This window comes from Diachasmimorpha longicaudata, chromosome 17 (genome assembly GCF_034640455.1).
Source record: "Diachasmimorpha longicaudata isolate KC_UGA_2023 chromosome 17, iyDiaLong2, whole genome shotgun sequence".
Classification (NCBI taxonomy): domain Eukaryota; kingdom Metazoa; phylum Arthropoda; class Insecta; order Hymenoptera; family Braconidae; genus Diachasmimorpha; species Diachasmimorpha longicaudata.
The window spans coordinates 5,615,913-5,643,812 of NC_087241.1; the positions used below are offsets into that span (position 1 = coordinate 5,615,913).

The 27,900-nt window shown below is 40.3% G+C and overlaps 2 protein-coding genes across 16 annotated transcripts in view; both read right to left on the bottom strand.

Annotated features, from left to right (window-relative positions):
- Positions 1-27,900, bottom strand: part of Rg (rugose) — a 177,293-nt gene that overhangs the window by 108,185 nt on the left and 41,208 nt on the right. The gene's annotated exons all lie outside the window — the stretch shown is intronic.
- Positions 1,015-27,403, bottom strand: LOC135170504 (uncharacterized). Its single transcript, XM_064136388.1, has 2 exons — positions 10,360-27,403; positions 1,015-3,074 (listed from the first exon to the last, which is right to left on the bottom strand). Exons 1-2 carry the CDS (start codon positions 10,561-10,563, stop codon positions 3,021-3,023), a joined length of 258 nt encoding a protein of 85 aa, XP_063992458.1. The 5' UTR covers positions 10,564-27,403; the 3' UTR covers positions 1,015-3,020.

Below are 27,900 nucleotides of genomic sequence, written 5' to 3' on the forward strand. Positions count from 1 at the left end.
GTGAGACGCCTTTGCGAGCCTTCAACGGTTCAAAGTACTCAAAAAGCTTTGATACATTTCCATCCCTCCTCTCTCACTTTGAAAATAAGAGAATGTAAAATGAAAACTGAATGAAATACCGCGATGCAGATGAGGTCACGAATATGGCCGTAAAGTGTTTCCCTCGGGGCTGTTTTTTTTTTACGTTTTTGTTTAACATCTTTTCGCTATCGCTTTTTTACGACAGCATACTTTGATTTTTCCAAGTGAAAGAATTTACGTTACGTAACCACGTCGGTGCATATTTAGGTCAAATCAATATCCGGAGGTGTTGGAGAAATATAAATGATATTGAGAACGTGAAACGCATGTGCTTGACATTTTTTCGAATTTAGGGTTGTCACGTTTCGGAGGGATTATGAGTTTGTGCCAAATTGTTGTCATTTGTGAGGAGGCTTATTCTCATCTTTCTTGGGGGCTTCTCTAAGGGGATGGAATGGGAACTCGAAGAGGGTGTAAAACTTCCATTTGCTCTGCAAACATCTGCGTCGAGTGAAGAAGGAGCTTTGATGGAAATGATTCAGAAGAATATTTCTCTTGAAGTTGAGTTGTTTCAATTGAAAAATATTCTGATGGATCAGCTCATGCATTATCGGATGAGATGGATATTTTTCAGTACTATCGGGTGTGAGTGAGTTACGATTGAAGTGCAAAATATTAGTGGTGCTGCATGCATTCGTGGCTCACTCAATGTCCTTATTATTATATTGGTCCTAAAATTTATAGTAAAAATCATGCAATATTTTACAAGTATTAAATCGTAAAGAATTGTGAATAATTTCGGTTCAATTGTTCGAAACTTGTTCCGAATTTTTAAACCTCCGAGTTTAAACAACTGAGTTTTATAGAAAAAATACCTCTTGATAATTAAAAAAGAATTAGCAGAGCGGATATTTGACTACTCATGTATGATGAGATCTTTGACTATGAATCTGCTTGTCAACTCATTCACCATTTCTGGCTGTGTAAATATCAGCCAGTGTAATCGAATATGGAAGCGGAAATGTGCTGTGATTCAAAGGACTCCTATTTTATTCAATAAAACCTGTATTTTCATCCCAGAAATAAAAATGTCCATGATATTGCGGACCGACATCAAAGGCGAAAACTTTGACGATGAATATAGCGAAATGATGATTCAAAGACCCATTTCGAGTGAAAAATACTGCCCCGAACACAATGGAAGCACTGACTTTGTCAACGCCACTTTGATAATTCACCGCAAATTTGAAGATTCAACTATTTTCTCATCAACTGAAGATAATGCAATGCCGAAACTCTGGAAAATTTCAGTCACCGGAAATATGAATAAGAATGCTACCCCAAATTCCCCAAAAATTGTCATTGAAAGATCCCAAGAGTGCACGATATCATCACAAGAAATCGTAAAATCTCAATAGCCTTACAACGCAGAAATTGCTTTCTCAATTTGGAAAAACTAATTTTTCTCTCAGTGAGTAGCTGCAAAATCTGCCCTTCTCTCAACGATCCGGTTTTACTGTTTGTCACTCGTGACGTTAAATTCTTGATATACGACAGCAATTTGAATTTAACGACAGTAAGAAGCCATAGAATTCCGAAATACCGCGGGATAAAGTGGCTTCTTCATTTTTATGAACTTGGTTTTCAAGAAACGTCCAATGCAGTACACAAAAGGGCCGCAATACAAAGTACGAGACCACCAGTCTTGAGCGTCGTCACCTCCGCTAGTAAAGTTAGACTTGCGGCATAACATTACAAAGATACCAGCGAATCGTATCAATAAAAGCCAGTGGGATAACTACAGCGGGGTTTCATTAGAGATCTCAATCCTTCCGATTCATAAAGCCGAAAGTATTACCTCGTAGCCCCACCCGAAAAACATTAGTCTCAACGAGCGAAGACATCAACCAAATGCGCAATCAGGAGGAAAGTGTTGACTGTCGAATACTGAAGGCGACTTTTATCTCCTTCGAATGTTGAAATCAGTTGATTGCAAAGTGAGTCTCCAACATCAAACGAGAATTTCAAGCGAGTATTAAGAATGATAAGATCATTTGTTCCTTTTCCTCGCAATTATATCCAAGTGGAAGATAAAAGACGAATTTCCACTTGATGGAGCACGAGGAGGGAAGCGGTTGAGTAGAACAATCGATAAGTGAAGTCGCCATTTAGAAATTGTAGTATTCTACAGCTCTTTGTCAGCCACCCGATGACTTTTCATGCGCGGATAAAAAAGATATAGTGGAAATACGGGGATTGCAGATTTTTCATGCGAAAACTGTACCAATGAAACTTTTGGGCGGAAAAATATCCGTTTCCTCGATTTTTTAGGGAAATAAAAAGCAATCGTTTAGTCAATCGAATCATATGCACCCAATGAAATATCCCTATTGAAAAAATTCACACGGAACGAAATCAAATGCTTGTACAATATCCGGAAACTTCGGATTAAACGGAATTCGACTTAAAAAGTGGAAAATTATTTCACTGGAAACAAACTATTTCAAATCACTAAAATTTTCTCACTCTTTTATTGTTAAAAATTAAAAATGACTTAACACTGAGCATACGAGTCTCAGAGGAGAAGCCTCAGCATTTTAATTGCAGACATTATTTTTTCTACTTTACATTTACCAACATTTTTGCAGTTGGTAAATTATGAATCTTTTTCCATCCTGTATCACAAAGTTTTTCCATTTACACTTGGGGTACCGTATGCAGAGTAAGTAGAAACTTTTCACATCGTCATTTTACAACTTCACGGTGTTTTCTCATTCTGTCTCATTCACTCTCTCTTTCTCGTTCGCACATTTCATTTTACCCTCTTTGCGTCGTTAAACGCGGAGACAACTTCGGTAGATGAGAAAAACAACTGTGAAAAGTTGAGAGATAAATAAACACCTGGTAGAAATTAAATACTGTATATATTTTTTTTAATACACACAGACGTTATCATTTATTTAACATAGAAAACTCTCTCGATATTCTCACATAATAGTTCAAGCATTTTCATTGGTTGACGGTCGGTCGGACATGAAGCATTGTGTACATACCTGCAACAAATAAAAAAAAAATCTATTACTGTCAAGTTCGCTCAGGAAATTGAGAGATTTTGTATATGACGAGAAAATATACGAAAAATTACCGGGCTCGCGCACACTGTGTGACTGAAATTTCTAACATCCCATTGTAACAGACGGCACGGTCATTTTTCCTTGAACCTTCCCAGACAACTTCTCATATTTTTTCCCCCATATACAAGTTAAGTAATAATCCTAATGGAGAATCCTACTTATTATTTTACGACAGTAGAATTTATCTTTCATCCGAACAAGTGGAGACAGACAACAACTGGCAAACAAAGTGAATTGCAATAAAAGAAAACCCCGAACAACTTCTAGTTTTCCTTCCTCTAACCGGGCGGAGCAATTCAATCAGGGGGGGGGAGGGGAGAGAGAGAGAGAGAAAAGAAAAATGCTGCTCTCATGAGTAGATGAAAAACAATCAAAACATTCTCAAGGTAAAAAAAAAATAATTATCACTGGGGGCGCGCCGAACACAGATAAAATGACCGGCAAAAAGGGGTTACATGAATGAGGTGATAGTGGAATCAGGGAAAGCTCTCGATCGGGAAAAAAGCGAGGATGAGCCATTATTAATGACAGTGGTGCTGGGTGGGCTTTGAAAGTGGTAAAAAATATGCGGACGATCTTTCGACGGTTGAGGGGAGGATCACATGAGACTCTTGCTGTGGTTTTACAGATAGTGCACGCCCTGGGTCGAATAAATTTTATTCATAATTTTATTTTATTTACACAGAGAATCTGACAATCATGTGATGGATTTCCGGGCGTTTCAAGACGTGATGGAAACAAGATAAATGTATTCGGTGCAAATCAATCTTTCTAGAGAAAAAAGTGTGATTTCCGGTGGTGAATCGATGTGGCTGACGGGTGAACCGAATTAGCTGCGAGCGCTCCCTCGTAGGGATAGTACAAAAACCAAAAGAAGAGAATCTCTCATGGTCGTTGATCAATGTTGGAAATATAATTTTCGCTCTCAAACCGATGCCGGAAAAACGACATTTGGAGCGGCAAAAAAAAACGATAATCATGTGATAGATTTTCGTATCTTCAATGCATGATGGATACTTGGATGCATGCGATGGCCATCAATCTTTATACTTTCCATTGCTGCAGATACCCAAAGAAAGAAAAAATGTGGTGTGTCGTTGTCAAGTGAATGTGACTGACGAATGAAACGCATTAGTGGCGAAACGAGGGCTTTCGCCTCTTTTGCAGTGACGCCAGAGTGGCTGGGGGGTAAAGGCCGATTTTTCGAAAAAGCCTTGCCTATCTCAATAACGAGATTTATGACGCAGCAGTGACGGACGGCTTATGACGAGAAATTTGTCATCATCGGATGACGATGAAAAAAGCATGGCGTATTTTCACTTTATGAGAGTTTAATAAATTGATAGAGAAAAACCTGGCACAGGGAAATGACAGACAAACTGTAGTCTGACTAATCGCTGTTTTATGTTTCCTCCAATTTTGTTGCTTTCAAAGCTAAATGGAAAGAGTTGGAACAACAGATGTTAAAAAAAAATGTGCGGGATAAAGTCGAAACGAGGTTGGATGGATAGAGGGGGAATGCCCGGATGCAGGGGTTAGCCAGCGATTTCCGCTGGTAGTAATCCACTTCCAATCAGTCCAGAGGGAGCGAGTGGACGAGCAATTAGCCACCCTTACGACAGGGCTTTGGGCGTTGAAACGATTTTAGAGTGGTGGAGGATGAAGGCACAATGGGAGTGTATAGGTATGCTCCGGGAAACTCTGGCTTTTGGCTACTGGTGTCCTCGAATCATTGGCAAAGTTAGGGGGTGGATTGTAGGCTAGGAGACGTGGTATATTGAGGGCAAGGTAACTGCTGGACAATGCCAGCTGGGAATTGTGGTTGACAATTGATTCTATCGAGTTTTAGCCTCACTTCGAGGTCAGTCCTTCTAATTTGCCTTGGGATTTCGGCGAGGCGCTCTCTCATGACCTAGGACGGTGATACTCTATTGACTATACTAATACTTCTCACGGTCTGAAGCTCTACTTATACTACTGGTTCCAATGGGAAATACTATGTAAAGGTACATCACCCCCGAAAGCCTCAAACTAGCCTAAAAACTCCACTTTATCGATCAATAATTGCCCTGGCCTAAGAGGGTAAATCAGTCGGAACAGGAGAGAAATTAGGGCAGAGGTTTATGCATGCGGAAGGGATGAGTGGAATGGGTATAGAGTTCACAACTCTCGTACTACGATAAGATGCTGAGATGTGACGTCAACTTGGAAGACTCATAGTCAAGTCCAATTATTCTCTCCGTTGGGGAGTTTTCGACTAGATAATGTTTTACCTCAGGCATGCAGACAAATTCGTGGTGAAGATCAACAATGCCATACTGAGGAAGAAAAATAATTTGATGAGAAATATTTTTGGTTTGCTGCGCATATTGCTGCATATGCAATGTAGAAATGAATAAAGTGCAACTAAATGGACTTAATTATTCTCAAGGATCCAAATTTCCAACGTCAAAAACTTCTAAAGGAGTTTTATTATCCTGAAGAACCGACGGTGATGATAGAGCCCAAAAAAATACGGAGGGATTCAAGTTCTCTTTAAATTAAAGAATAAAATGGTGGGCGTCTACCAGGACTCGACCTTTTTATTGTCAGCGATCCACGAAACAAAGGCAAATTTTCCGCTGAAAAGAGAGACGATGGGAATATACAGTCGAGAGTATGGCACACAGAGACGGAATAAAATTGCTGTTATTGAGGTTGCTGTAAGTCAAATTGCAAGTTCCACTCGTTGGAAATATAAACAAAAGGAGAATCGTGACGAGAGGGAAGTGGAGAAAAAAAAATATAACAAGAAAGTGGTAACAAAGGGTTAATAAAAAAGCTGGAAAAAAAGTTCATTTCAATCCTTTTCTCGCTCTCTGCTGAATCTTATTAAACGTCAGACAGTAGAATGAAAGATGAAGGGGAGAATGACTTCTCGTCGCATTGGAGTACTAGTGGTGGTGGACGTTTCATGGGGCGATGTTTTTTCATCGCCGAAGGTGGCTTTTATTCGCTGCACGAGAATTTCGAATTGTACGATGGGTGAAAGGACGTAGTACCTCATTGTCACGGGTCGAAGGCATGCAATTCAAGATCCAAGCTCCATTCAACGCTGGAGAAGAGTACAAGAGTTATAACAACTCTTGTGGACATACGAGTACCATTCACGGAAATACCATCGAGACAATGAAACGAGCGGATGGAAAAATTTTCAAACGACGTTTATATCATTGTGGAGACGAGAAAAATCGAGTGCCGTTATAAAATAATATTGCTTAATCGAATCAGTTATACAACCATATATTTACTCTTATCCTAGATTTCTTTTCGAGTATATATTTTGCTCCCTGGGGCCTAGTCCATTTGTCCGCGCATACTAAATGAAGAATCCCTAAAATCATTATTCGGAATCTATTATGCTATACTGAACCAATTCATATCCATTAGTAGGCACAAAAATCTCTTTGTATTGTTGGGAAAAGACCCGACCTGAAGACATGCGCTAAGTCCCTCCATTAATGCTAAAAGCCGGGGTATTGATACTTCAACATCCATTTTCCGAGATGCGGTGTAACGTTATTACCCCATTTTCATCGTCTCCGTATCCAGTTTCTATCTACTTCGGATAAGTTTCATCTCAGTTCATAACCTGTCTCAGTCAGGTGTTACGAACTTGAACCCCTGCCGTTGGTCATCATTCATCAATAGATTTTCCAATTTCAAAATCGGAGTGAGATGTAGTACATTTTCAAAGTGTCTAGACCAACGCCATATGTACGAAATTGGTTTGACGTTTGACCCGTAACACGTGTTACCAATATTTCCTACCTGGCTTGAGTGTGTCCGCGAGAATTGATATTGCGTCAGAATTTATATAGAAAATCACATTTCTCCTCGCCGGGTATTCCATGAATTTTCAATTTTGATGGGGTGCAATATCGATTTGTAAACAGTGATGTCAAGGCTTGAATGATATTTTTCTTTCGTCAAAATGAATGGAAAAATCGAATAAAAATGATTCTTCGATTTTTTTTACTAGGCTACAACTTTAATCCCAATCTGAATACAATAACACGGATTTTGGAATTGTATGAATAATTTCATTATTAGCTCCGGAGGTAGATTTTTTTCTTTCAGTTTCTCGCAGGCTTTTCCCGGTATCGATTATTATTGAAATCTACCCAGGGTGCGTTTGACCGTGCATCCGGCCGGCGTACGGTTCGCATATCTCGGTGCAAAATTTATTGAATCACGCTCTGTCGGTTTTTCCCGTATGCCTCGCAATGATCGGATTCATCCAAAAGTAATGACGATTGATTGGGCTTGGTTGACCATCGGTGATTAAAAGAAAACAATGGATTTTGCTCGATATGTTACTCATTGTTTTTTACCCAATACATAAGCTGGATATGTGTATTTTTGCATGTGTAAAATGTTTATGGGCAGAGATGGGAGAGAATTGTTGGATCGGATCCAAATGGAAGTGTTTTGATATGTAGGTCATTTCTCGGGGAATTAATGGATCGAGAGTGAATTTGTGATCGGCAATAGTAATCAATTTGAGATGTAATATCAGAAGTTTCTTCAATTTTTTGAGAGAGAGAAAAATCCTGATGAAAATGCACTTGCAATAATCCAAATCAACAATTTCCTAACACTCGTATGTCAATGCTGAACTTTCTGGCGGGACGTTTGGAAAACGTTTCCATTCGAAAGGGGGTCTCGTAAAAAAGTCTAGAAATGTTTCGTGTCCAAGTTTTTCGCCCCGAATGTAAGTCGTGTCTGTGAAACATGTGCATTAGGTGTATTTTCTTACCGAATGGAATATCCCAGAAAATAATTTATTCCAAGCCGCACCGCGAAAAATATTTACAAAAAATTACATTATTCCTCAATGAACACCCTGTAATGCCCTCCAATTCCGAGAATGTCACTCACAACTTTTTATTGAATCCCTTATTATCCCCATATGCACCTTCTCCATGTTTTTAAATACTGTAAAAGGATATATGCGGCACTCAGTTGAGTTTACTAAGTTTTACACGTTCAATATTGAGCCATTTCTCTCGCCAGCACTGAGGCAAGAGATGAGAGAACTAGGGGGACAGCCAGTCGCACTCACACATACCACGTTTATTTTCTGTGTCGTTGTTAACTTGCGTAAACACTTGTTCTCGTCAAAATACTCCATCCACCCTTGTTTTCGCACGTCGAATTCATGCCGCTCGACAGAGCGATGTCGACAAGCATTGCAAACAGAAAAATCCTCTCATGTATTGAAATTCTCTCGCTTGACCAACTCTTTTGGTGTTTTTTCAAAAAAATCAAATAAAAGTCCATGAAGTGATCATTTGAAGAAAAAATTGTAAAAAATCGTGCGGTAAAATCATTTTGAGACATCTAATTAACTCTCCGAGAATTAATTATTTTACCGGATTATATCTATGGTCCAAAATACATTTTCCTACATACAAAGTCCAACCCCTCCCCCCTCTCTCCCTCTCTTCTGCCTCGAGAACTGCAATTAGATAAACATCATCAAAATTACATCTACCGAGAACTTAATGAGAATTAAGGAGAATCTGCCGGAGAGAATTTTCCTCACGTTTAATACTGCGGTATCTGGCTGTTCCACGACGTAAATACTCAACCGATTAAACGTTCAACGCAATAACATGAAGGCAGACAGAGAGTCATTTGCATGTAATGTCAACGTTAATTGTCCTCGGGTGGATCATATACGATTCACGACAGATGAACGCCATGTTTACCCAAACCGCAGTGAAACACACGACATGAGTGCTGGCCCCGACATCTCTCTCACTCTACTGAACCCCCTACCACGGGATACACACAATTTTGCCACTCGCTTGGGAATCCGATGAATCGTACGAATTAGGTATGACCGGTGTGTTTTATCTGATGGGAATATTCCAAATTTGAGGTTAATTCAAATGGGCTGAGTTGACGGTATTTTCGAGATGAGATTGGTTAGAAATGTTCAGTAAAAATTGGGAAATCCAATGGGGTTAATTGTTATTAGGTATTCTAAGTGCCTCGAATTGGGTTCGCTTCGCATGAGATGTCCATTTGACATACCTTATTTAGCACTATCGATCCCGTTCCATAAATCAAATGGCCAAGTGTGACAATGAGGTCAATTCATCCATGTCCCGTCAATTTTATCCAATAACTTTATGACCCCTCCCATCCCTGAGTGCTCCCACCAAGTATTGCGCCCGTTTCAGGGAGACTACTTCGGTCGAAACTACCACTCGCCTAGCGCACTTCAAATTCCGATGACAGATAAAAATTCACAGTATCCCGAGAACGCCTCTCGTTTTGATGTTATCATCTCACGGTTCATGGATTTTCTTCCATCACTTCCGCCTTTGGCTTCGTATTTCCTTTCTTTACATTTTGTGAGTAGAACGATACCAACGATCTCCGGTAACGGATATATTTTCGATACAGAAAAATATATGGAAAGAGCGTAAACCTACTCAGCTCAAAGAACATTCATGTGTGTAGCTTTTGTATGGTAAATTTGCAGTATGCAAGCTGGCACACCATTCCTCATATCCCTGGTACGACAATACGTCAGGAAATATGAGTTTTCCTCGTTCAATGGAGATGGAAAAGTGTGGATAAAGGTTCCTCACTGGTAACAGGTCTATTCAGACGTCAACAGATGGGAGGAGAAAGAATTTTTTCTTAGCCTCGAATCATTAAACTAATCTGTGTCCTCCTTTTCAACATTTGATTAATGATTTGAGGTTATCCGCGTTGCGATCAAGGAAATCGAGTATTTTCAAAGCACAACAATCATTTGCTATTAACCTCCCAACTGGCGATCAATCTGATCCCAAAAATTGCAAACCCTCCTAACCATTTATATAAACCATCACATTTTTCCAAATCCACCTGAGAGGAATAAAATGGGGAAGTTTAATCCCTTAACTTGAACGAGGGTGCTCGAGAATCCTCTTATCTCCCACCAATAGCCTCCTCAAATAACCAAGTCTCCAGTGACTGGATTCAAATACGCCATTCTACGACGTGAATGCCAGGGATCGCATTCCCAAAAAAAAAGTAACTCAGCATACCTAATCATCATTCCCACAATCCCCCCACGAATCCCACCCGCTGATTTTCCATCGGGAAAAAAAAACACGAAAGATCAGGCTAAAATAAATGTGAATATCTTGAAAAGAGCCCTTACCGAGAATGCCTTGAGAAAAACAAGACACTGAATGATGCCTTCCATAGTATCTCCAGTCAGGCAAAATGTGCCGGTGAGATGACGACCCTTTCGGCCGACAACCGAGCACATGCTTGCTTGGACAAACGCATTTCGGGTCCTTGATGCAGCGGTGAGAGCAGAATGATGAGGTCCGGTGCTCATCAACCGCTCCAACGAGTCCATCCCTCTTTATTCTCGTTTCTCTTTCTTTTAACGGCAAACCCCTTTTATTTCTCTTCTCCGGAGTACAGAAACAATTCTATTAAGAATCGAGAGAAGTAAGACGACACTCTGGGCAGCACATCCTCATACCGTGTTTTTTCTACAACAGTGTTCCAATGGCCATTAAATCACATCAAAGCTCTCCACAAGTATTCCGCCGTTAAATTCTTAAGCCATTGGTCCAGCAAGCTGGATTAGCATTTCACAATAAACAAGGTCCCGTCGAGTCAACGCGTTGATCTAAATATGCCAGTCCAACTCAGTGGACAGTCTGATTACGTTAAGTACTAAGCAGAGGCACTAACCTCGTCTCTGTCAAGCCCGGCCACTCCATTCGTCCCGGATTCAATCAATGATTGATCAAAGCCCGATACCCTCATCAGCGAGCCGTTCAAGTATTTCATCAAACACTATTTCCCGGTGAGGCACTGTTCCGCTGGCTCAATCAATCCAATATTGTGGCACTACTAGGCAAGCATCATCTAATTGTATGAAAGATTCATTATGGATGCTTGAAATAGTGTTAGAATCTGCCCTACTTAAATATTTTGACTGGCTCTTGTGAAGTCTAATAAACTTTCATAGAAAACTTCATTAAATATGTCTCATGACAGTCATTGCGCCTATCAGGGCAAATGTGCTTTAAACGACACTCCCAGATCCCGACAAAGTTTTGAACGTTCTTGCGGTTCACCACGACCTTTTGCTTACTTCCGATGGGTAGCCTGTGTGTCACAAGGAAACGTGGTATCCTGAGGGCTTTCAACTCTTGGTAAGCATTTGATTCGTCAGCTAAATACAACTCCCTGTCCATTTATCGTTCAGTGAGGGAATATTCCATTGGAACCATGATTCAATAGATGCTCAGAATTCACATCCATTAGTTTCTGAATTCTCGTTATTTATTGTGAGAAACACTCTGGAGGATTCTGCGGTGAAACCTTGTGTGAGATTGAATAAACACGGGGTGAGGGTGGTACTGATGGTCCGACATCATGAGGATTATTACTGGAGGGTGTTGCATAACGTCTAATCAAATCACAAAATTCGTAACAAAGAAAACAAATTCCGATGATTAAGAAAGTATCCATTTTCAGTTTATTCTTTCTCTCGGAGTTGATAGGAAATGCAGTTGGCATGAAATCCCTTGCCGCTCAACTAGCGAAATCTTTCGGTTCCCATTTTTCGTCAATCGCAATACCCTATTCGTCAATTAAAGAGAAAATCAGTGGATATCAATCATACATATCCCTCGAAAATGGCCGTGTCTTGTATTACAATGACTTTAGCAATATGCTGACGCTTCGTCCAATAGAGTCGGCGATTGTGATGATCCAATGCCAATAACAGTGGCGGTGGTAGTGGATCCGGTGTTGATGCTGATGATGTTGACGGTTGTACCGTTGCTATATCTACAGACGCTGATCCCATTGATACCACCATACGCTCAGTTTCTCTGAATATACACCCGCAACTTTACTCAGTCAATTGAACCGTCAACCCTCTTCACTAAGTACATCTCAATGTGATGAAAGGTGTAGCCTATACCCCAGTTGGGATCATGACAATAACTCAGGAGACAGGGCACTTTACACTGATCAATTACAGCTCAATTGCCAAGTAATTAATAACTCATTGACACTTCACTATTGTTGACAAGATTGTTGTTGCGATCATCATTCGACCGTTGACTCAACTCATTCATGATATGATCACTGAGTGGTTACAGATACCGGTAGCTTTACCTACACTGTAACTGTCAACATAGATTTAAAATTCTACGATTACTCCACTCCAGGACAATACAGTTAACTCGCAACTGTCCAACGTATGACTAGCGGCATACTCCTGGCACTGAGGGTGCGCCTCTACGGGAGACGAGCGTCACAGGGGATGCTGGGCGACGGCGCGGCCTGCGGCGCCACCCTATCCACTCCGCCACCAACACCCCGCACCCACCAGTCGACCATCCCAACCACCACGGCGTTTTATCTCTCTCCCTTTTTACTCGCACTCCTTTTTTTTCTCTCCAGTCGTGCTTTCTTCATCGCTTTTTTTTTTCTCCAACTCTCTGGGTGCTCTTATTTTTCACCTTCCGACCCCACATCCTCAGTGGAACGTCTATTCCCTACACTTGTACATGTCCCGTCTATCTGGCCAGATTTTTTTCCTTTTTCTATTACAAGTTCAGACGATAAAAGGAAAATGTTGGGTTTATGAAATTCGTGGAGATCGAAATTGGTTTCCTTTTGATCTCTTTTGGCCTCGGATCATGTGGGACAGGAGAGCAGCTGCGAGGGCAAGTCTCTCGATGGTTCATTGGTGGAATGATTAAGCCCATTTAATGCCGAGACCAGCTGGATTTCTCGTTCATCAAATTCGGATTTACGGTCACTCAATCCACAAACATAATACTGCACTTGTGACTGAAATGATTTTCGTGTCCCTTTGCAATATCTCTGGAGTTGACAGGCGACTAATGCTATATTGGCTATTAAGCGACGAATTGCAGGGAAAGCAATTCTACCAAGTTGGTGGCTCTATAAAAATTTCAACACTTTTTTTTCAAATAAGTTTGATTGGATGTGCATCGAAATCAGAAGTTTAACTCAAAGAGTTAACTCCTTGATTTCGTAAGGGAACTTTTGAATTTCGCTTGCTAATCTTCTTCTCCCATTTCCCCTCATCTTTCTCAACTTGCTACAGATGATAGATGGGAAGCGGGGTGGAGGCGGGTAACTTCAAAGAACTTTCTACAAATTCCGAAGACGTACTAATACCTGATTCCATCTGATGGGGGCTATGAGATTCCTAACTGAGAAATTCTGTAGTATGATTCAAGGGAAGATGTAGCAAAAGTCTCACCGATATTCGATAACATTGAGTGATGTTCTCCCTGCTTATGGGGTGTTTCATTAAGGCACCGTTAACGGCAAACTCAACCCATTCGTTGCGTACCGATAGGCCACATAGAACGGATGTGCGCGTGCACTTAATCACGAGGACAAAGGCGGCCTGCCACGTAGGCTGAGGATCGATAGCGAACGGGGATGTGGCTCACTGTTGACTGTGTATCACCTCCTTTCTATTCTGCAGTCACTAACGAGATTTGTGTAGTTGTCTCAACACCTGAGTTGATGTTGGGGATGAATAATTTGAGGCATTAGTTGGGTTATTCCACAACAAAAAATAGTTAGAAACAACTTTGAGCTTCCTCCATTCTATTTATAAATAATTCAATTTGTGGATGATTGAGCGGAAGACGTCGCTTGAGGAAAGTGGGAGGTGGATACAGCGGTATGATTTAAACATTGAAAACTTGATGGGTTAGTTATCAGTAAAAGCCTCCGAGAGCAATGAATGGATCAAATACAAATCATTGATTTTCCGTTGGTCCGTTCTACCACAATTGAGCGAGAGATTTCGAGTAGGATGGGAGGCCATGAAGGTACTTACAACGGGGTTTCAAACTCCACCGAGGGATAGACGTTACCCGCGCGAGTACGGTGTTACGATGCTGGCGGGCTTCGGTACTGCGCCACTGGGATATTTAGTGCTTGTTCAACTATTGATATATTTCGACATTTACGACTAACCAGTAACTTTATGTGATGCATAGTGCGACTTGGATTGTAGATTTTCAACTCAATACTGCATATGCTCGTACTAACGTAAATGGATATTCAGTGCTTTTTCCATAATGCTTATATAATTCATAATCTACCGTTTTGAGATTAATTCCCTGATATATATTCATGGTATTTAATTTTTCTTACAACAACACAAAGACCTAACTGTGATGTAATGCCTAAATTATCCCTCAACCTTCACTTAAAATATTTCTATGCAACCATTCGCCCGAAATTCTCGAAATGCTAAACAACCAGCAGAGCATATTTTATATGAGTACATAACGTGAGCAGATCGTACTCATAATCCGTTCTGATCCTGAAAGTAGGTATACGTGCGAGAACGGCAGTGCGGAAGTACAACAAGATAGAGTTTCACAACTGTTTATTAAGCAGTTCCGCCCAGTAACCAACATCACTTCAAAGAAAACCGTTGGACGCTGTCGAGCAAAGCGGATTTCATTCCTTGTACAAAATCATAAACCTGCTGAGAGTTTTTGAAATTTCCCTACGAGTTTTGGAATGAAAATTTTATCAACGATAATGAACCAAGCGATGTTGTTGGTGACGTTATCCTTTGTGTCCTCTCACGCAGCATGCAAATCTTGACGGGTGTTTTAATGAATTTTAATTGAACCCCCATTGGGCCAACAATATTTGATGACTCTGTGCGCTCGAGAACTTTGCCTATTATCAATGAATTAGTCGAGATTATCGCGATGGTTTGCAAGACCAAGTTAGAAAGTACCTTGGATTATGCAATTTTCAATATTACGTCAATACATTAACAAAGTTCCGAAGCCCCAAGTACATTTGCATGTTTGTGGAGGGATTTGGTAAGCGTTGGAATATGGAGAGGATTTCATTGCTATGGAAAATGCTGAGGGAAATGAATGAGCACAAGGAGGCAAACGAGAGAAAATCAAGCGAGGAGCTTTAACCAATTTTCAGGGATTAACCCTGACAATGGAGATAAGTCTCTCTGGCCAACTTTTTTTTCCTCTGTCGTTCTGTCGTCGCTCGACGGATGAAGACCAACGGGACTGGGTGGCTGGATAAATCATTGTTCTACGTCATGGGACGAGCGTGTAAGAGGAAAGTTCAACAGAGATTTTTCTCCGCTGATCCGAGTCATGTGTATTGGCCGGCCCATTCAACGATCACGTCATATATATATATATATATATATATATATAGCTGTTCATCATTTTAGATTGGAATTTTAAGCCGGCGAGTTGTTAAATGTCAGGGGGTGCGGATATTTGCTTGTGTAATCTTATATTAAAATAATATTGTCAACTTTCCATGGTTCAGAGGACTTAAAGTTTTCGGGAGAGTAATTAAAGTGGTAGATTCGTGTTTCCCCGACGCAAATGACAAAACACAATGGCTACAATGGCCCCGGTAAAACGCTGAATTTTGTATCTCGACCGCATGTGTTCTTTTCGCGAGAGCTTGGGGAATTGCAATGGTTCGGGAGTATGTCGTAGTCTACAGAGGCTTCAGGAATATTTCAACGCTTTACTTCGTGGGCGTGAGGATGTTGGAGAAACGAGATTTCCCCAGATGTGCCACGCGTGTTCCACTACAAAATGATTGTTGCGCTTGGTTGTGTGGTGGAGGGACGTAGGAGGGGGTTGACGTATATAAGAGCGAACGAGGGAACGTGGTGTTCAGGATGACGAGGGTAATATGAGGGTCGTCTTGGGAGGCATTCATCGAATATTTTTATGGAGTGGAAAGAGGTTAGGTAGGTCGTAAATTGCTGGCGGCGGTGACATTGTTTCACGTAGATTTTGAGAGGGGAAAAAATTAGGGCTGTCACGGTGGGCTAAAGCTGACAGGCCGTCCATCGTTTATAGAGGCTTAACGCGCTGCTAATGCCTGCATTGCAAAAAGGGTGTATTGAGAAAGAAAAATATTTTGCTAATAGAATTTATCCTCGCGGATAGAAAAAGTAAAAAATTTCTTGGCAGCAGAATATGTTTACTCGTCATGTAAATTAATTATCTCTCAAAATTTTTTTCTCCCATACAAGGATAACTGCTACTATTCGCTTATCCGAGATTTCATGAAAAAATGAAGCACTCTTAGACGCGAGATATTCGTTATCGCGTTCAAAAGCCTTTCCGTTTCAAAAAGGATATTTACTCAATGTCTCGGACATTGAATAAATAACGCGGAGTAAAGAATAAACTAGGAAGACATATAAATAGCTAAGAAACGTCAGAATATCAACGATACCAAGCGGCTTCTCTCCGAATGCGCAAAATTCTTAACAGCAGTGGTACATACGGGAAATAGAAAAAAAAAGAAATCTCATGAATGTTCCATCGAAAACGATATTTCCTTCTCCCCTCCAGTTAAATATTTTAAATAACATTGCCATGTTGGAAGGGAGAAGCTCCTCGTGCAATTGCTCGATGCTACTGTATGCGTCCCCGGGGAGGATTCTATGAGAGACATGTCTCTCTTGTGTGCAAGCCAGGTGAGCATCGAAACTAGTGCAAGTATTGGAGGAAAAATTTAGAATCTACACCCAGATCGCTCACCTCCGTGAGCAACTTTTGCCTCTAGCAATTTCGCAATGTCACAGCATGGAGGAGTTCGAAAATACGGAGTGGGATGTGAAGAGAATTCGAGTGAAAATTCCTATCAATGAGCATGACGACACTCACCCGGAAATGAATGGGTACATGGGCACGTACAGGGAGAGAAAAATTTTCCCATTTGTTGAGCATATTTGCTTGAGAGGAATAAAATATCCTCAATGGCCTTAGATAGCTTGACTCGAAATCGTAATTTATTAATCAATTTAATTATCACTTTACTTTATCATGAAAAAATCCGAATTCAATTCAGTGTTTTATGTGAAATTCAAAATTTTCGTTCAATTTCATTAGACAGACGGGCATTCAACTTTTACTCGAATTACCATTTTCTGGGGTATTTCCACAATGTAATAAGGAAGATATTGATTACGGCATTCTCAAATGGGCCCTAAAACCTGCTAAACGGGAGGAAATAAACTGCATATGCAAAAGACATTTCCAACAATCCATTTTTACTCTCGACAATCTTTCAAGAACTTTTCACATTTCTTCTGAACCTTTTAGAGCCAAATGCATCTCGGGTGACTGCTGTCGTCGTTTAGACGGACATTTTTCGCTCCATTCTTTCGTCTCTTCAAATGGTGGTCCATTCATTTTTCTCGCATATCTCCACGTGTCATGTCGCAAATAGAGCAATCAATTTTTTTAAAATCAGAAGAGTCGAGAAAGAAACAAGGAATCAGATGCAAGCGCGTGTCGTTCATCAAACTGCTTTTAATAGTGGTCGATCGTAAAAAGCAACGAACAGGCGGGTTCATTGTCGACGCTGTAAATTATCCACCTCTTTTTCACTCGATCGCATACACCAGTTGGAGTGCTTGTGCGTTATGTATGTCCCAGGAGGTGGGACCCTCGTAAAATCTGGCTTTTAATCAAGTCGACAGAGCATTGTCTCCTCATTTTCGAGTCAACGGTTGCGTTTCGGATCGTTTGCGTCACTAGTTCGTATGATGCACCATTGATGCACTCCATTTCTGCTATATATTATTCCGATTTGGTTTTTCCTCCCAATTACACGAGAAAACGCGCAACAATGAAGCAACATTGTGGAGAGGTTTTGCCATTAAAATATACACCCAAACCCGCTTGATAATTACTCATAACTGTTGGACAGCCAATTACAGATGCAATATTTTTATGAAATTAAATAAAAAAAAAAATTTAATAGTCCAAAAAAAATAGTGGAAAATAGTGGTGAAGCTAAACATTTGAAAATGAAAATTCATGAGAATATACATTGAACGCTCAATATAACCGCGAGGGAAGCGCCATTGAGTCGCGGATTCGCGTGTAATCCCCCGGGCAGGGTGAAAGAGAAATTTTAGCGACTCTGGGAAATGAAAAAAAAAATCATCATCACCGGCTGGGTGAGACTATTCAACGGAGCTTTCACCGTTTGTTCAAATTCAGATGGGATTTTTTTGCTAAATTAATTGATGCATCAGGCGCGACATCGCCCTAGGGGTGGTAAATGGACAGGTTGCCAATGTCCAGATTCACTGGCACTCATTCAGCCGAGAGGGCGACAACCCTGTGGTAGCGAGGGGGGTAAGGGGTCAGCTTGCCTCGGGAATGGAGAATGTCAATCTGGTGGAGGCTTTTACATGCCAACCGTGTTGCACGTCCTGGCTTGATCGGTACATGCCTCAGTGGTCTCTTGCTGTTCAACGTGCAATCCAGGGACATTGGTAGTCAGACGTTTCTGAGTAGTCAACCTCAACCAACAGGCTGACGCTTCTGTTGCTGGGGCAATTTGAAGGTAAATCGATGGTACACAGATGCTCTGTGATTAAATCATTAGGAGAACTAATTACGGGTCATTTCAATTGGCTGGAGTTGAAGAGAATCTTGGATATATATTCAATTGTCTCAATAATTATGAGACATTTAAGCTAATGGAGATGATAGTCTTTCATTTTTTAAATAGACTTTTGGTTTTCAATAAAATATTTATCATTACTAGGAGTTATAAATAATTTTCTTCATTATATTCATAATAGTAGAGTCACGTCTGCAGAATTTTAATAAAGATAACAAGGATATGACCGGGATTTACTTAACTACAGACAAAGAAATATTTTAAAAAAGCTGGAGCTTTCTGTTGAGCTCTCCTCTGGTTTCATATCAAGGATGAGCTAAAAAAATATTCATTAAAACTTTTGGAGAATAGAATAAACAATGCGATGGATTATTGTGGCACACGGCAGACCTGTATTCAAGAACTAGCACACAAAATGTCTTGAGTAATTAAAATGAAGATGGAATTCAACAATTCAAGATGCACGACAATTTCAATGGAATCAGGTCTGCAGAATTATAATTATCATTGATTGAGAGAGAAAAATATTTCCCTGATGCAACTATGTGTTTTTTGATTTTTTTGTCGCCATTCATGTTGAACCCACAAGTACAACAAGTGTTAAACCTGCCACCTCAATAATCAAAGACGCAAGAAACACGAAACTGGCACCACGAACATGGCGTTTCGTTTCATTTGCTCGGAGTTAAAAAGTGTTTATTCTCGACACCCTTGAGAACAACATACACCGGATAATATTACAGTACGTGCTAGTATGAGAGTTTCCTAGCTGTCACATTTAGCCTCCACTCTCTTGCCCCAGACCACTGCCATGAGGTATTTACAGCCATGTCTGCGTAGGGGTTGGAGATGAGAAAATGAGAATCCAGAAAATAAAACGACAATTTACACCGAGTAATAAAGGATCGAATGACGTCACACTTCCATTCTTTCTACCCGGGCTTCGTACATCTCCTGTATTTTTTTTTTAATTGTCGGAAAAAATATTGCCTCAAAGGTCCTCAATTTTTCATTTATATGAAAATTGAAGTCTAAACAGAACACCGTATGGCAATGAATGGAACTTGATGCATTGATAGAAAAATACTGAAATTCAACGGACAGTAGACTAGTTATTTTTTACAAAAAAAATCTCCATTTGGAAAAACTAGTTGAGCCCGCTTAACTGTACGAGTACGGTAATATTTTCTATTTTTTTTACTCTCCATGTATCTTTAGTTTCTTTATTACTATTTAGACCCTTTACATGTTCCTCTTGCAGACCCTCAACCGTATCTTTTACAACAAAAAAAGAGGTGAATACTCGGGTTTCTCTGCCGCAGGTGGTCAGCTCAAAGAAGCCGCTTTACTTTCTTTTACCCTCTAACCCCCCGCCACCACTCGGGCCGTGTATAGCACCCTTTACTCAGAGCCCGTTACTCACCACCTCAACACCCAAAGATATTCTATCAGTTCTTTAGGTCCCCATCGGCCAGAGGCACTTGTCTTGCTCCCGTGAAACAATCCAATCTTCCGTAAAATCTGCCACTATTTCTACTCACGAGGATGTATGAAACTAAATGTAAAATGAGGTACTTTGACGACGTGGAAAATATATACCCAGAATCTATATGCAGCGACAGTGCTTGGGAAGAGATTTTTATATGAAAAACTGCTAGAAGTAAGAGAGAGGATTTCAGGGATTTCCATGGATTACGTTGAACGTATTTCAGTGGAGAATATTTCAAGCACATCCGATGAAAATTTTTTTTCCATTGCATTGCAAAGAGATTTGATGAAGTCTTTATATTCGAAGGAAGACAGTATATTGTGGGATACATTTTAAAAGAAGTTTTTATGATGGGGAGGGAAGGATATGAGAACACATCTGGAGATTTCCACGATCGTTCTTTTTTTGCTAAATGTTTTCTGGTGAGGGATCTGGAGTATGCGATGAATATTGAAATGTACAGGTTTTGGTTCGTCGCTGAAAAAAATAGGTGTTCTCTAGCCCGTGTGAATTTAAGATGTTGAATGGCATATTTCATGTTCTTGGAAACTTGGAAAAAAAATTTTCTTCAGTTTTCATATGCTCTTTCAGCTCTTAATCCGTGATCTTTAATCAATGATAAAAATGACAATAACTCGAGTACAAGATTCCTAGATATCCTTAAATGCATGACTCCGTTCCATAATATCTCTTTCACTACTCTTCTCTCTCGTTTCTAAAAAGATTTACTCCCAGTCAGATATTCCCCTGGGCACATCGTCAACAAGAAGAATATTCCACGATTTGGTGATCGATGTGGCAATTACTCCACTCGACTTCAGCGCTGCTGGATGAAGCATCACGATGCAGAAGTGGTAGCGAAAGGGTGAAAAAAAAGAAGACGAAGAAAAAAAATTCCATCTCGGGAAACTCTCGGTGAAGGACTGCCTCGTTATGCGGCTGTGATTCAAAACCGATTCACGAACCATTATCAATTCTCGAATGAAACTAATTGCTCAAGGGAGCCAGACATTTACCATTCACTGCCGGCTTTTATTCACGAAGAAAACATCAGATTGCCGACGCAATTAATACCGTTCGTAATCATATATCACGACGGATCAGGCAAATTAATTTTAATTATTTATGAATATTTATTGTTATACGCTGCAGATGAGTGTTGATATGAAATATGCAGTAATGAATTGAACGATTCATTTGTTATTTTATACAGGCGCCATTAGCTTCCCTTTCAAATACTACACATTTAATGTGAACTAAGGCACAAGTGAATATTAAATTCACGTTCAAACAGAAGCTTTATCGCGAGCTAGTTCAAACACGTAGATGTATTCCATTCAAACAAAGTTTATTTAAATCAGTTAAACTATTCGTCTCAGTGAACTGACCTATTTCGTACTGAATTCTCGAATATTCATGAGCTTAGTTACCGCCTGATCGAAAAATAAATATGCGAGCTTTTGAGAAGAAAAAAAATGACTGGATTCAACGCTGAATATTGCAGAGAATATTTCACGTTGAATTTCACACGGAAATAATGTGGGAGATTGGATGGCCACGGATTCATATCTCGTTTGCTCTGGTAAAGGGAGAATGGATCAGATCGTTACATGGAGATGCGGTAATGAGGAGCGTGGAAGGATCATGAGTGGATTTCGTATGAAACGATCTGGTCGAGGGCTTATGAATGCGTTCCGTGTTAATGGGGCTGAGAGCAAAGCGCTGTTTACTCATTGCTGAGCTTCACTCGCGGCCCTGCACTTCGTTTGTCTTCGGAAGATCGGTTGGATATATAACACAACTTGCGTGGTCACGTTCGGAGATCCATCAATATGACTAGTGCGTCAACAGTAAAATCTGTTAGATTTACCCGTGATGGTGCTTTCCTTCATTCGGAAGATAATATTTTTTACAAGGGAAAAATATTCCCACAGTCTTTAAAAAAAAAAAATTATTATTCTTCAGCTATTTCCCCCTGCGAATTCAGTCAATAGAAGGCATAAACCATCTCTACATTATTACAGCCAAGTTCATGTATCGTACACTAAATCGAACATGGCTTGAAATAAATTGTCCGATAATGTTCCAACGAATTTTCGCAAACATCGTGAATGTGGGGAGAAACCTACAGTGGCACAGCACGGACTCATAAATAACATTGCCGCTACTCGCATAAATCCGCCGGTGGTGGTCGCGGCCATGGCTTAGATAATAAATGTAACTTGAACGCCCATAGGCCAAATCTGTACACAGCTTCCCGCAACACAGTGCATCGTATTTAACAACACGTGTTTCAGGAAATAAGAAGGGGGGAAATCGTTTTGCACTTGTAATTTCTCAAAATAGCTTGCACAACTTTTGGCATTTATACGGAGCTGAAAAAATTCTAACGCCAAATGTCTGATACAACAGTGCATTCACCTACTCTTAGCAGTACATTTCGTCTGGAAAGAATATCGGAATCCCGCCTTCTGTTTAAGCACGATATTTTTTTTTCTTTGTAAGAGCAGAGCTTGACCAGAGTGAGGAAATCGCTGGGGTTTGGGGAAGACTGAAAGAGAAATTAATTGAATCCCTCTCCCTGTAAATCTTGATGGGTATGCCTGTCGACATCCCACGGGAACACTAAAGCCTTTGGAGTCTGGTGCGATACCTTGCTTAATTGCAAGTAAATCCCGTTCGCCATATCGACGGCGACACGAGCCTTCGACTGACCTCGTAGCTTTTACTAATTGCCTCTCGACACATTCATTTATTTACAGGCATTTCTATTAAAGGCCTTTGTATGGAAAATTTACCCCAGTGGCGAAATTCAATCGTAACACGACTTGATTTCTCCCACAGAAAAATCAAAAGGGTTGGCCTTTTATTTTTTTATGAGAGAAAAAAAAATTTTTTTTCGCGTCGCAGGGGGAATTTTGACAAAAGTCGGGATTTGCTTCCGTATAATTCCTAACAATAACTTCCCCGCTGTGCCGAAATCCCACCCAAAAATTTGAATGTATATGCACGCGTTATACAAAGATTCCCGACCGTTTACCGAGGTACTGGGTTTTAGGGAGAAAATCGATCTTGCCCGAGTGTACGAGCAACTGGGACATCGTATGCAGGAATGTTACCTTTTCTCTCACTACCCCAACTTGCCAGCAGGGAAATTGAGACTCCAGAAGGGAGAGAAATACAGGTCACAGAGTGAGGAGTTGATTCTAAAATTGTTGTCTCTTTTTTGTCCAGTGTCTTTGCGTCAAAGAAACTGTTCCCTTTCTGGAATTTCTTTAGAGAACAAAGTACTTGATCTATAACTAAGGAAACTATCCAATATCCGATAAATGCACACCCAGATTGAAAAATTCAAATGATTGATAAAGAAAAATTCTTTTTTCCCTTACAATGAAAAAGTTACCCTGTTTTGTAAATAGAGAAATCTACTCATTACCGTTGACGACTTCGCTACTGAATTGCAGATCAGACGATTTATATGAGCAACGGCCGAGCACAAGCCCATCGCCAACGGACAGACCATCTGCTGTCCCGGTGAACACGTGTTTCCAATTACTTCCGTGCAGTCTGTGCTCAGCTCATGTGAGCCATTATCCCTTCCCTCCCCCTGCCCGTTCGCCATTCACGATTTACCGAATCTCGTGTGTATACAGTGGTTTGAGGATGTGTAGTGAGAACTGAAGAATTTTATGGCACCGTAAAACCGTAATATGAAGATGGCTGGTGAATTCTTAATGAAGAAATTTGGAATTTTGTGTTCATCTCTATGAGCCGTGGGCGTACGATGCTAGTCTTCTATTGGAATTCCGTGAGGTTACCGCGTTCTAATAAAATTAGATAGAGGCCCCCCGGTGCTGTGAGCAAACCGAGGTTCCATGTACTTGAAGAAACTCGCCTTGAAAATGTTTTGGGTAAAACTTTGAGGATTCGGTAGGATATCCAAACTTTGAAGCAACATCTATTGTGTTGTAGCTTGTTACTTATATACTGAGGCTGGGGCGTGCTACTCCACGTACTCGGAATACTCCTTATTTATGTATCGCATCACAAAACTCAACTATCCTAGGGAGACTTTGGCCTCATCGTTGGAGGTGAATTCACGCGCACTATACGTGTACCTTCTTATTCGCGTTTTTTTTTTCATGAATTATGAAGGGCATTTCGACGTGCATTGAAATCTTATCTCTCAAGTTTATATTCTATTTTTCATTACATTTTTCCCATTTTATTTGGTTTCCTGTATAAAAATTGTCTTAAGATTCGATGTAGACCGCCTGAACCCCGTTGGATTCTAAAAACTAAACTTTTACCTCTCACTGTCCTCCAGCCCTCCTCCAACGGTCAAACTCCTGAGCCTCTCTACTGTCACCCGGGACGTACCGTTAAATTAAAAACTTTTCCCATGAATAACTACAACCACCAGTGCCAAGAGACTCCCTGATTTTTCCCTTCGAATCTGCCGTCGAATGTTGAAACTTCTTTTCTCATCTCGCAGCTGTTCCGAAAGATATTCCAACATCAACAGAGAGATTAAACGGCTCTCGATGAGAAATGGACGTACACTGAGCATTTAAAATATTATTACGAGAGTCTAGTGACAGCAATTAAATGTAGCCCCAATTTTAGTCCCCGTAAGTCGAATAGGCATGAATAATTCATGATGATTCACCTATTCAAAGTCGGCACTAAATGGATCAGTCAAACGATACATCAAAATCTAACGATGAAATCACCTGAATATAAATTCGTGTTATATTGAAATCAGTCAATCAGTAGCTGCGACATCATTATTCGCGTAATAGCAAGCAAAATGGCTAACGGAATAGTTGGAATTATCGTTCGATCATTATCGGATTGAGTTTCCGCAAACATGCATCAATGCAGATAAAAATAACGAGTGAAACGATGAGATATAGGCATTCACAGAGATAAGTACATCATCAGTTTCCCCGAGATTGCATTGGAACTGGAAACTGCTGTACCTCCAGTGCTCCACCTCCATGACCTTTTCTTTCATTCCTAGTGGCCACTTCAGGACCAGTTTTTCATTCGTCCCTCCTTTACTTCTCCCCTTCTGCATCCACTTCTTGAAATACCATCTCTCCGCAATGATACACTCTCCCATTTTCACATTTCCCTTCGTTCAAGCGTTAGAATAATGAATCAATTCATATGATAACCGATACTGTTCAACTTCAAAGATGGACAAAAGTGTAATCCAGGATTGCGAGGGAACAACACTGCGGAGAGAATCAGCTATTGTGCAAGGATAAAGTGGAATTATTGGCTCTTATTGATGCACATAACTCGCCTAAGGGCGATTTAATTCCGGCCCTTCCCCATTTTTTTTGCCATTTTCTCTTTTGTAATTTTTGCCATCGACGAATCACAGTAGGTATTCTATAAATAACTGGAGAAAAAGAAGACTGTGAATGATGGAACTCGGTGGAGGCATTTCCGGTATAAAAACTGTTGATTTACTTCTGCAATCACAGGCTCCCGCCAAGTGGAAGGAACCACGCTGCGGTCAGACCACCCATGGCCAATAGCTTTTGTCTTCATCATTTTATCGCAGGGAATCGCGCTGTTTGCGGGGAGAAAAAGGGGTTTTCGGATTTTGACGACAAAGCTAAAGTTAATTATTTTCCTTTGAATACGTTGAAAATTAATTATAATTTTCACTTGTTAATACAACATATTTTCCATTGTGTAAATTGTATTTTTTTTTGTCTCTACGAATACAGACATATCAAATGTCGTATCATAATTAGAGTGTAAATTAGCATGAGGGGCTAATGAGAAAAATGATGAATTTTCCAATTGTAAAGGACGAGGCGTTCATTAGTGAGCTGAATGCAAGGCTCTCTAATCCGTTGGTGCGGAAATGGTTCAAGCATCTCGGGTAATTCTCGCACAAAATTGCACGTCTTGAACGCAGCAGAGTGAGATGAATGCCTCTGATCTCTCTTTCGAATTTTCATCGATTTCAAGAGTTGGCTGTGGATAATGGCGAGAAATGAAAAACTCAACTAAAGGGACAATATTGGAAACGTTAAATTGAGCGAGGATAAAGGGAGGAGTTGCTGCTCGGATTCAGCTCCTGTCCCAACTTCAATTTATCCTAATCATTGAACGTTCGTGTGCTTGATTTCCACCGGGACGCGGAGATCAATAAAATATAAAAATAATAGATGCTAGAGAGGGAATTCAACTGGATACTTGAATTATATCTCTTCGATGATGGAAAATATTTTCCATAACTAGTTTCTTTGAGGTAAGAGTGAAGAGGGATTTTAATTAATTGATAAACTCCAGAAGATTTCAATTGTCCAACTCAATTCACTCTATGATCATGTAAAATATCGAACTGATGATCTGTGAAAACTTCAATCCCTGTCAAACAGAGCCAGACAGAAACCAGACAAATTTGTTTTCTTCAAAAAAATCAAAATCAGAAGTAAAGTTTTCCTCTCACTGACGTCCACTCAAAGTTTTTCAAATGTACGCACCATTGTTTTCACTCACCTGACAAGACACATCCAAGGACTCACTTCCTCAACGCCAAGTTTCTCTCACAATCCACTAACCCGCGAAGATGAAAGTGAAAAGAATGACTTCGAAAGGAGAATTCCCTAGGAAACTGAGAGAAGAATAAAAGATCACATCTCTCTAACATTCACATGTTCAATCGCTTTCTGCCTCTTTGGGCATTCGTGAATGATGAGGTGAAGAGGTAGGAAAAATGGAGTGTAAAAGAGAGGTGAGCGATCCAGTCGCCCAAACCCCTCGGTAGAAATTCAACTTGAAAAGTCTCTTGGTCAGTCTCACGGGAAAACTTGACAAATGGAATTTTTTCTTTGCATCACATGAACAAAAAAGAATGGAATGTGTTTAATTAAACTTTGCAAGTTTCGTACCTGGAGAAGGAGGTCAATATGCTTTATTGACTTTAAGAGACGCTCTTCATACTTTTGTGGGTAAATAAAAGAGCAATCATCGAGAAAGGCAATAAAAAAATTCATCAGTGAATTTTATTACGAAGAAAAGGTAAAGGAGAGCCTGATCCTGATCTGGAGTATTTCTTGAGACAATAAAAAGAATATTTGCCTCGTCTTAATGAGGTTGCAGTGAGAAGACGAATTTTCAACCCATTTCCAGGTATGTGTAAAAATGACGAAATTTTGACAACTTTGGTATTCATCTGCAGATGAGTTGATTCAATCTTGGAAAGAGGAACATAATGTTTCCACAGGAGATATTCTTTTCTCAGTGCGTATTGAGCGATCTAAGCAACGTAAAAAATATACCGCAAGATTGATAATCACGTATAGAGCAAATTCAAACAATGAAGTAAGATAAGAGGATCGTCGGCATCCCAACTTTTCATCAAGATAAAGCAGCGAAAGAGGTTATGGGTAACGCCGAGGGTGATCAGTGTTCCACCGTTCAATACACCTCTCAGATGCATTCTTCCTATCTTGGAGATAGTACCTTTCGATAAAACAAAGTTCAAATAGATTGGCAAAGTTACCTGGTAACCCGATACCTATAGATAAATTCCCGTGTACCACGGTAATCCCAGGAAACATCTGGGAAAGAATCTACACCTGCCTATATCGTCCTCGAATGCCCTTGGCGCTGAGAAAAAGCTCATTTTGAAATGGCAATGGGGATGAGAAGGAGAGCGATACCCTTTTCGAGCGAGTTACTAAGAGCCACTCTGACTCTAGAAATATAGAGGAAACGGGT

What these genes read in the sequence shown, in the direction of transcription:
- LOC135170504 (XM_064136388.1), bottom strand. Translation starts at nt 10,563, where the DNA reads ATGGACTCGTTGGAGCGGTTGATGAGCACCGGACCTCATCATTCTGCT. An exon ending in TTTTTCTCAAGGCATTCTCG is followed by an intron (nt 3,075 to 10,359) that starts GTAAGGGCTCTT and finishes TATTTGTTGCAG; the next exon opens with GTATGTACACAATGCTTCAT.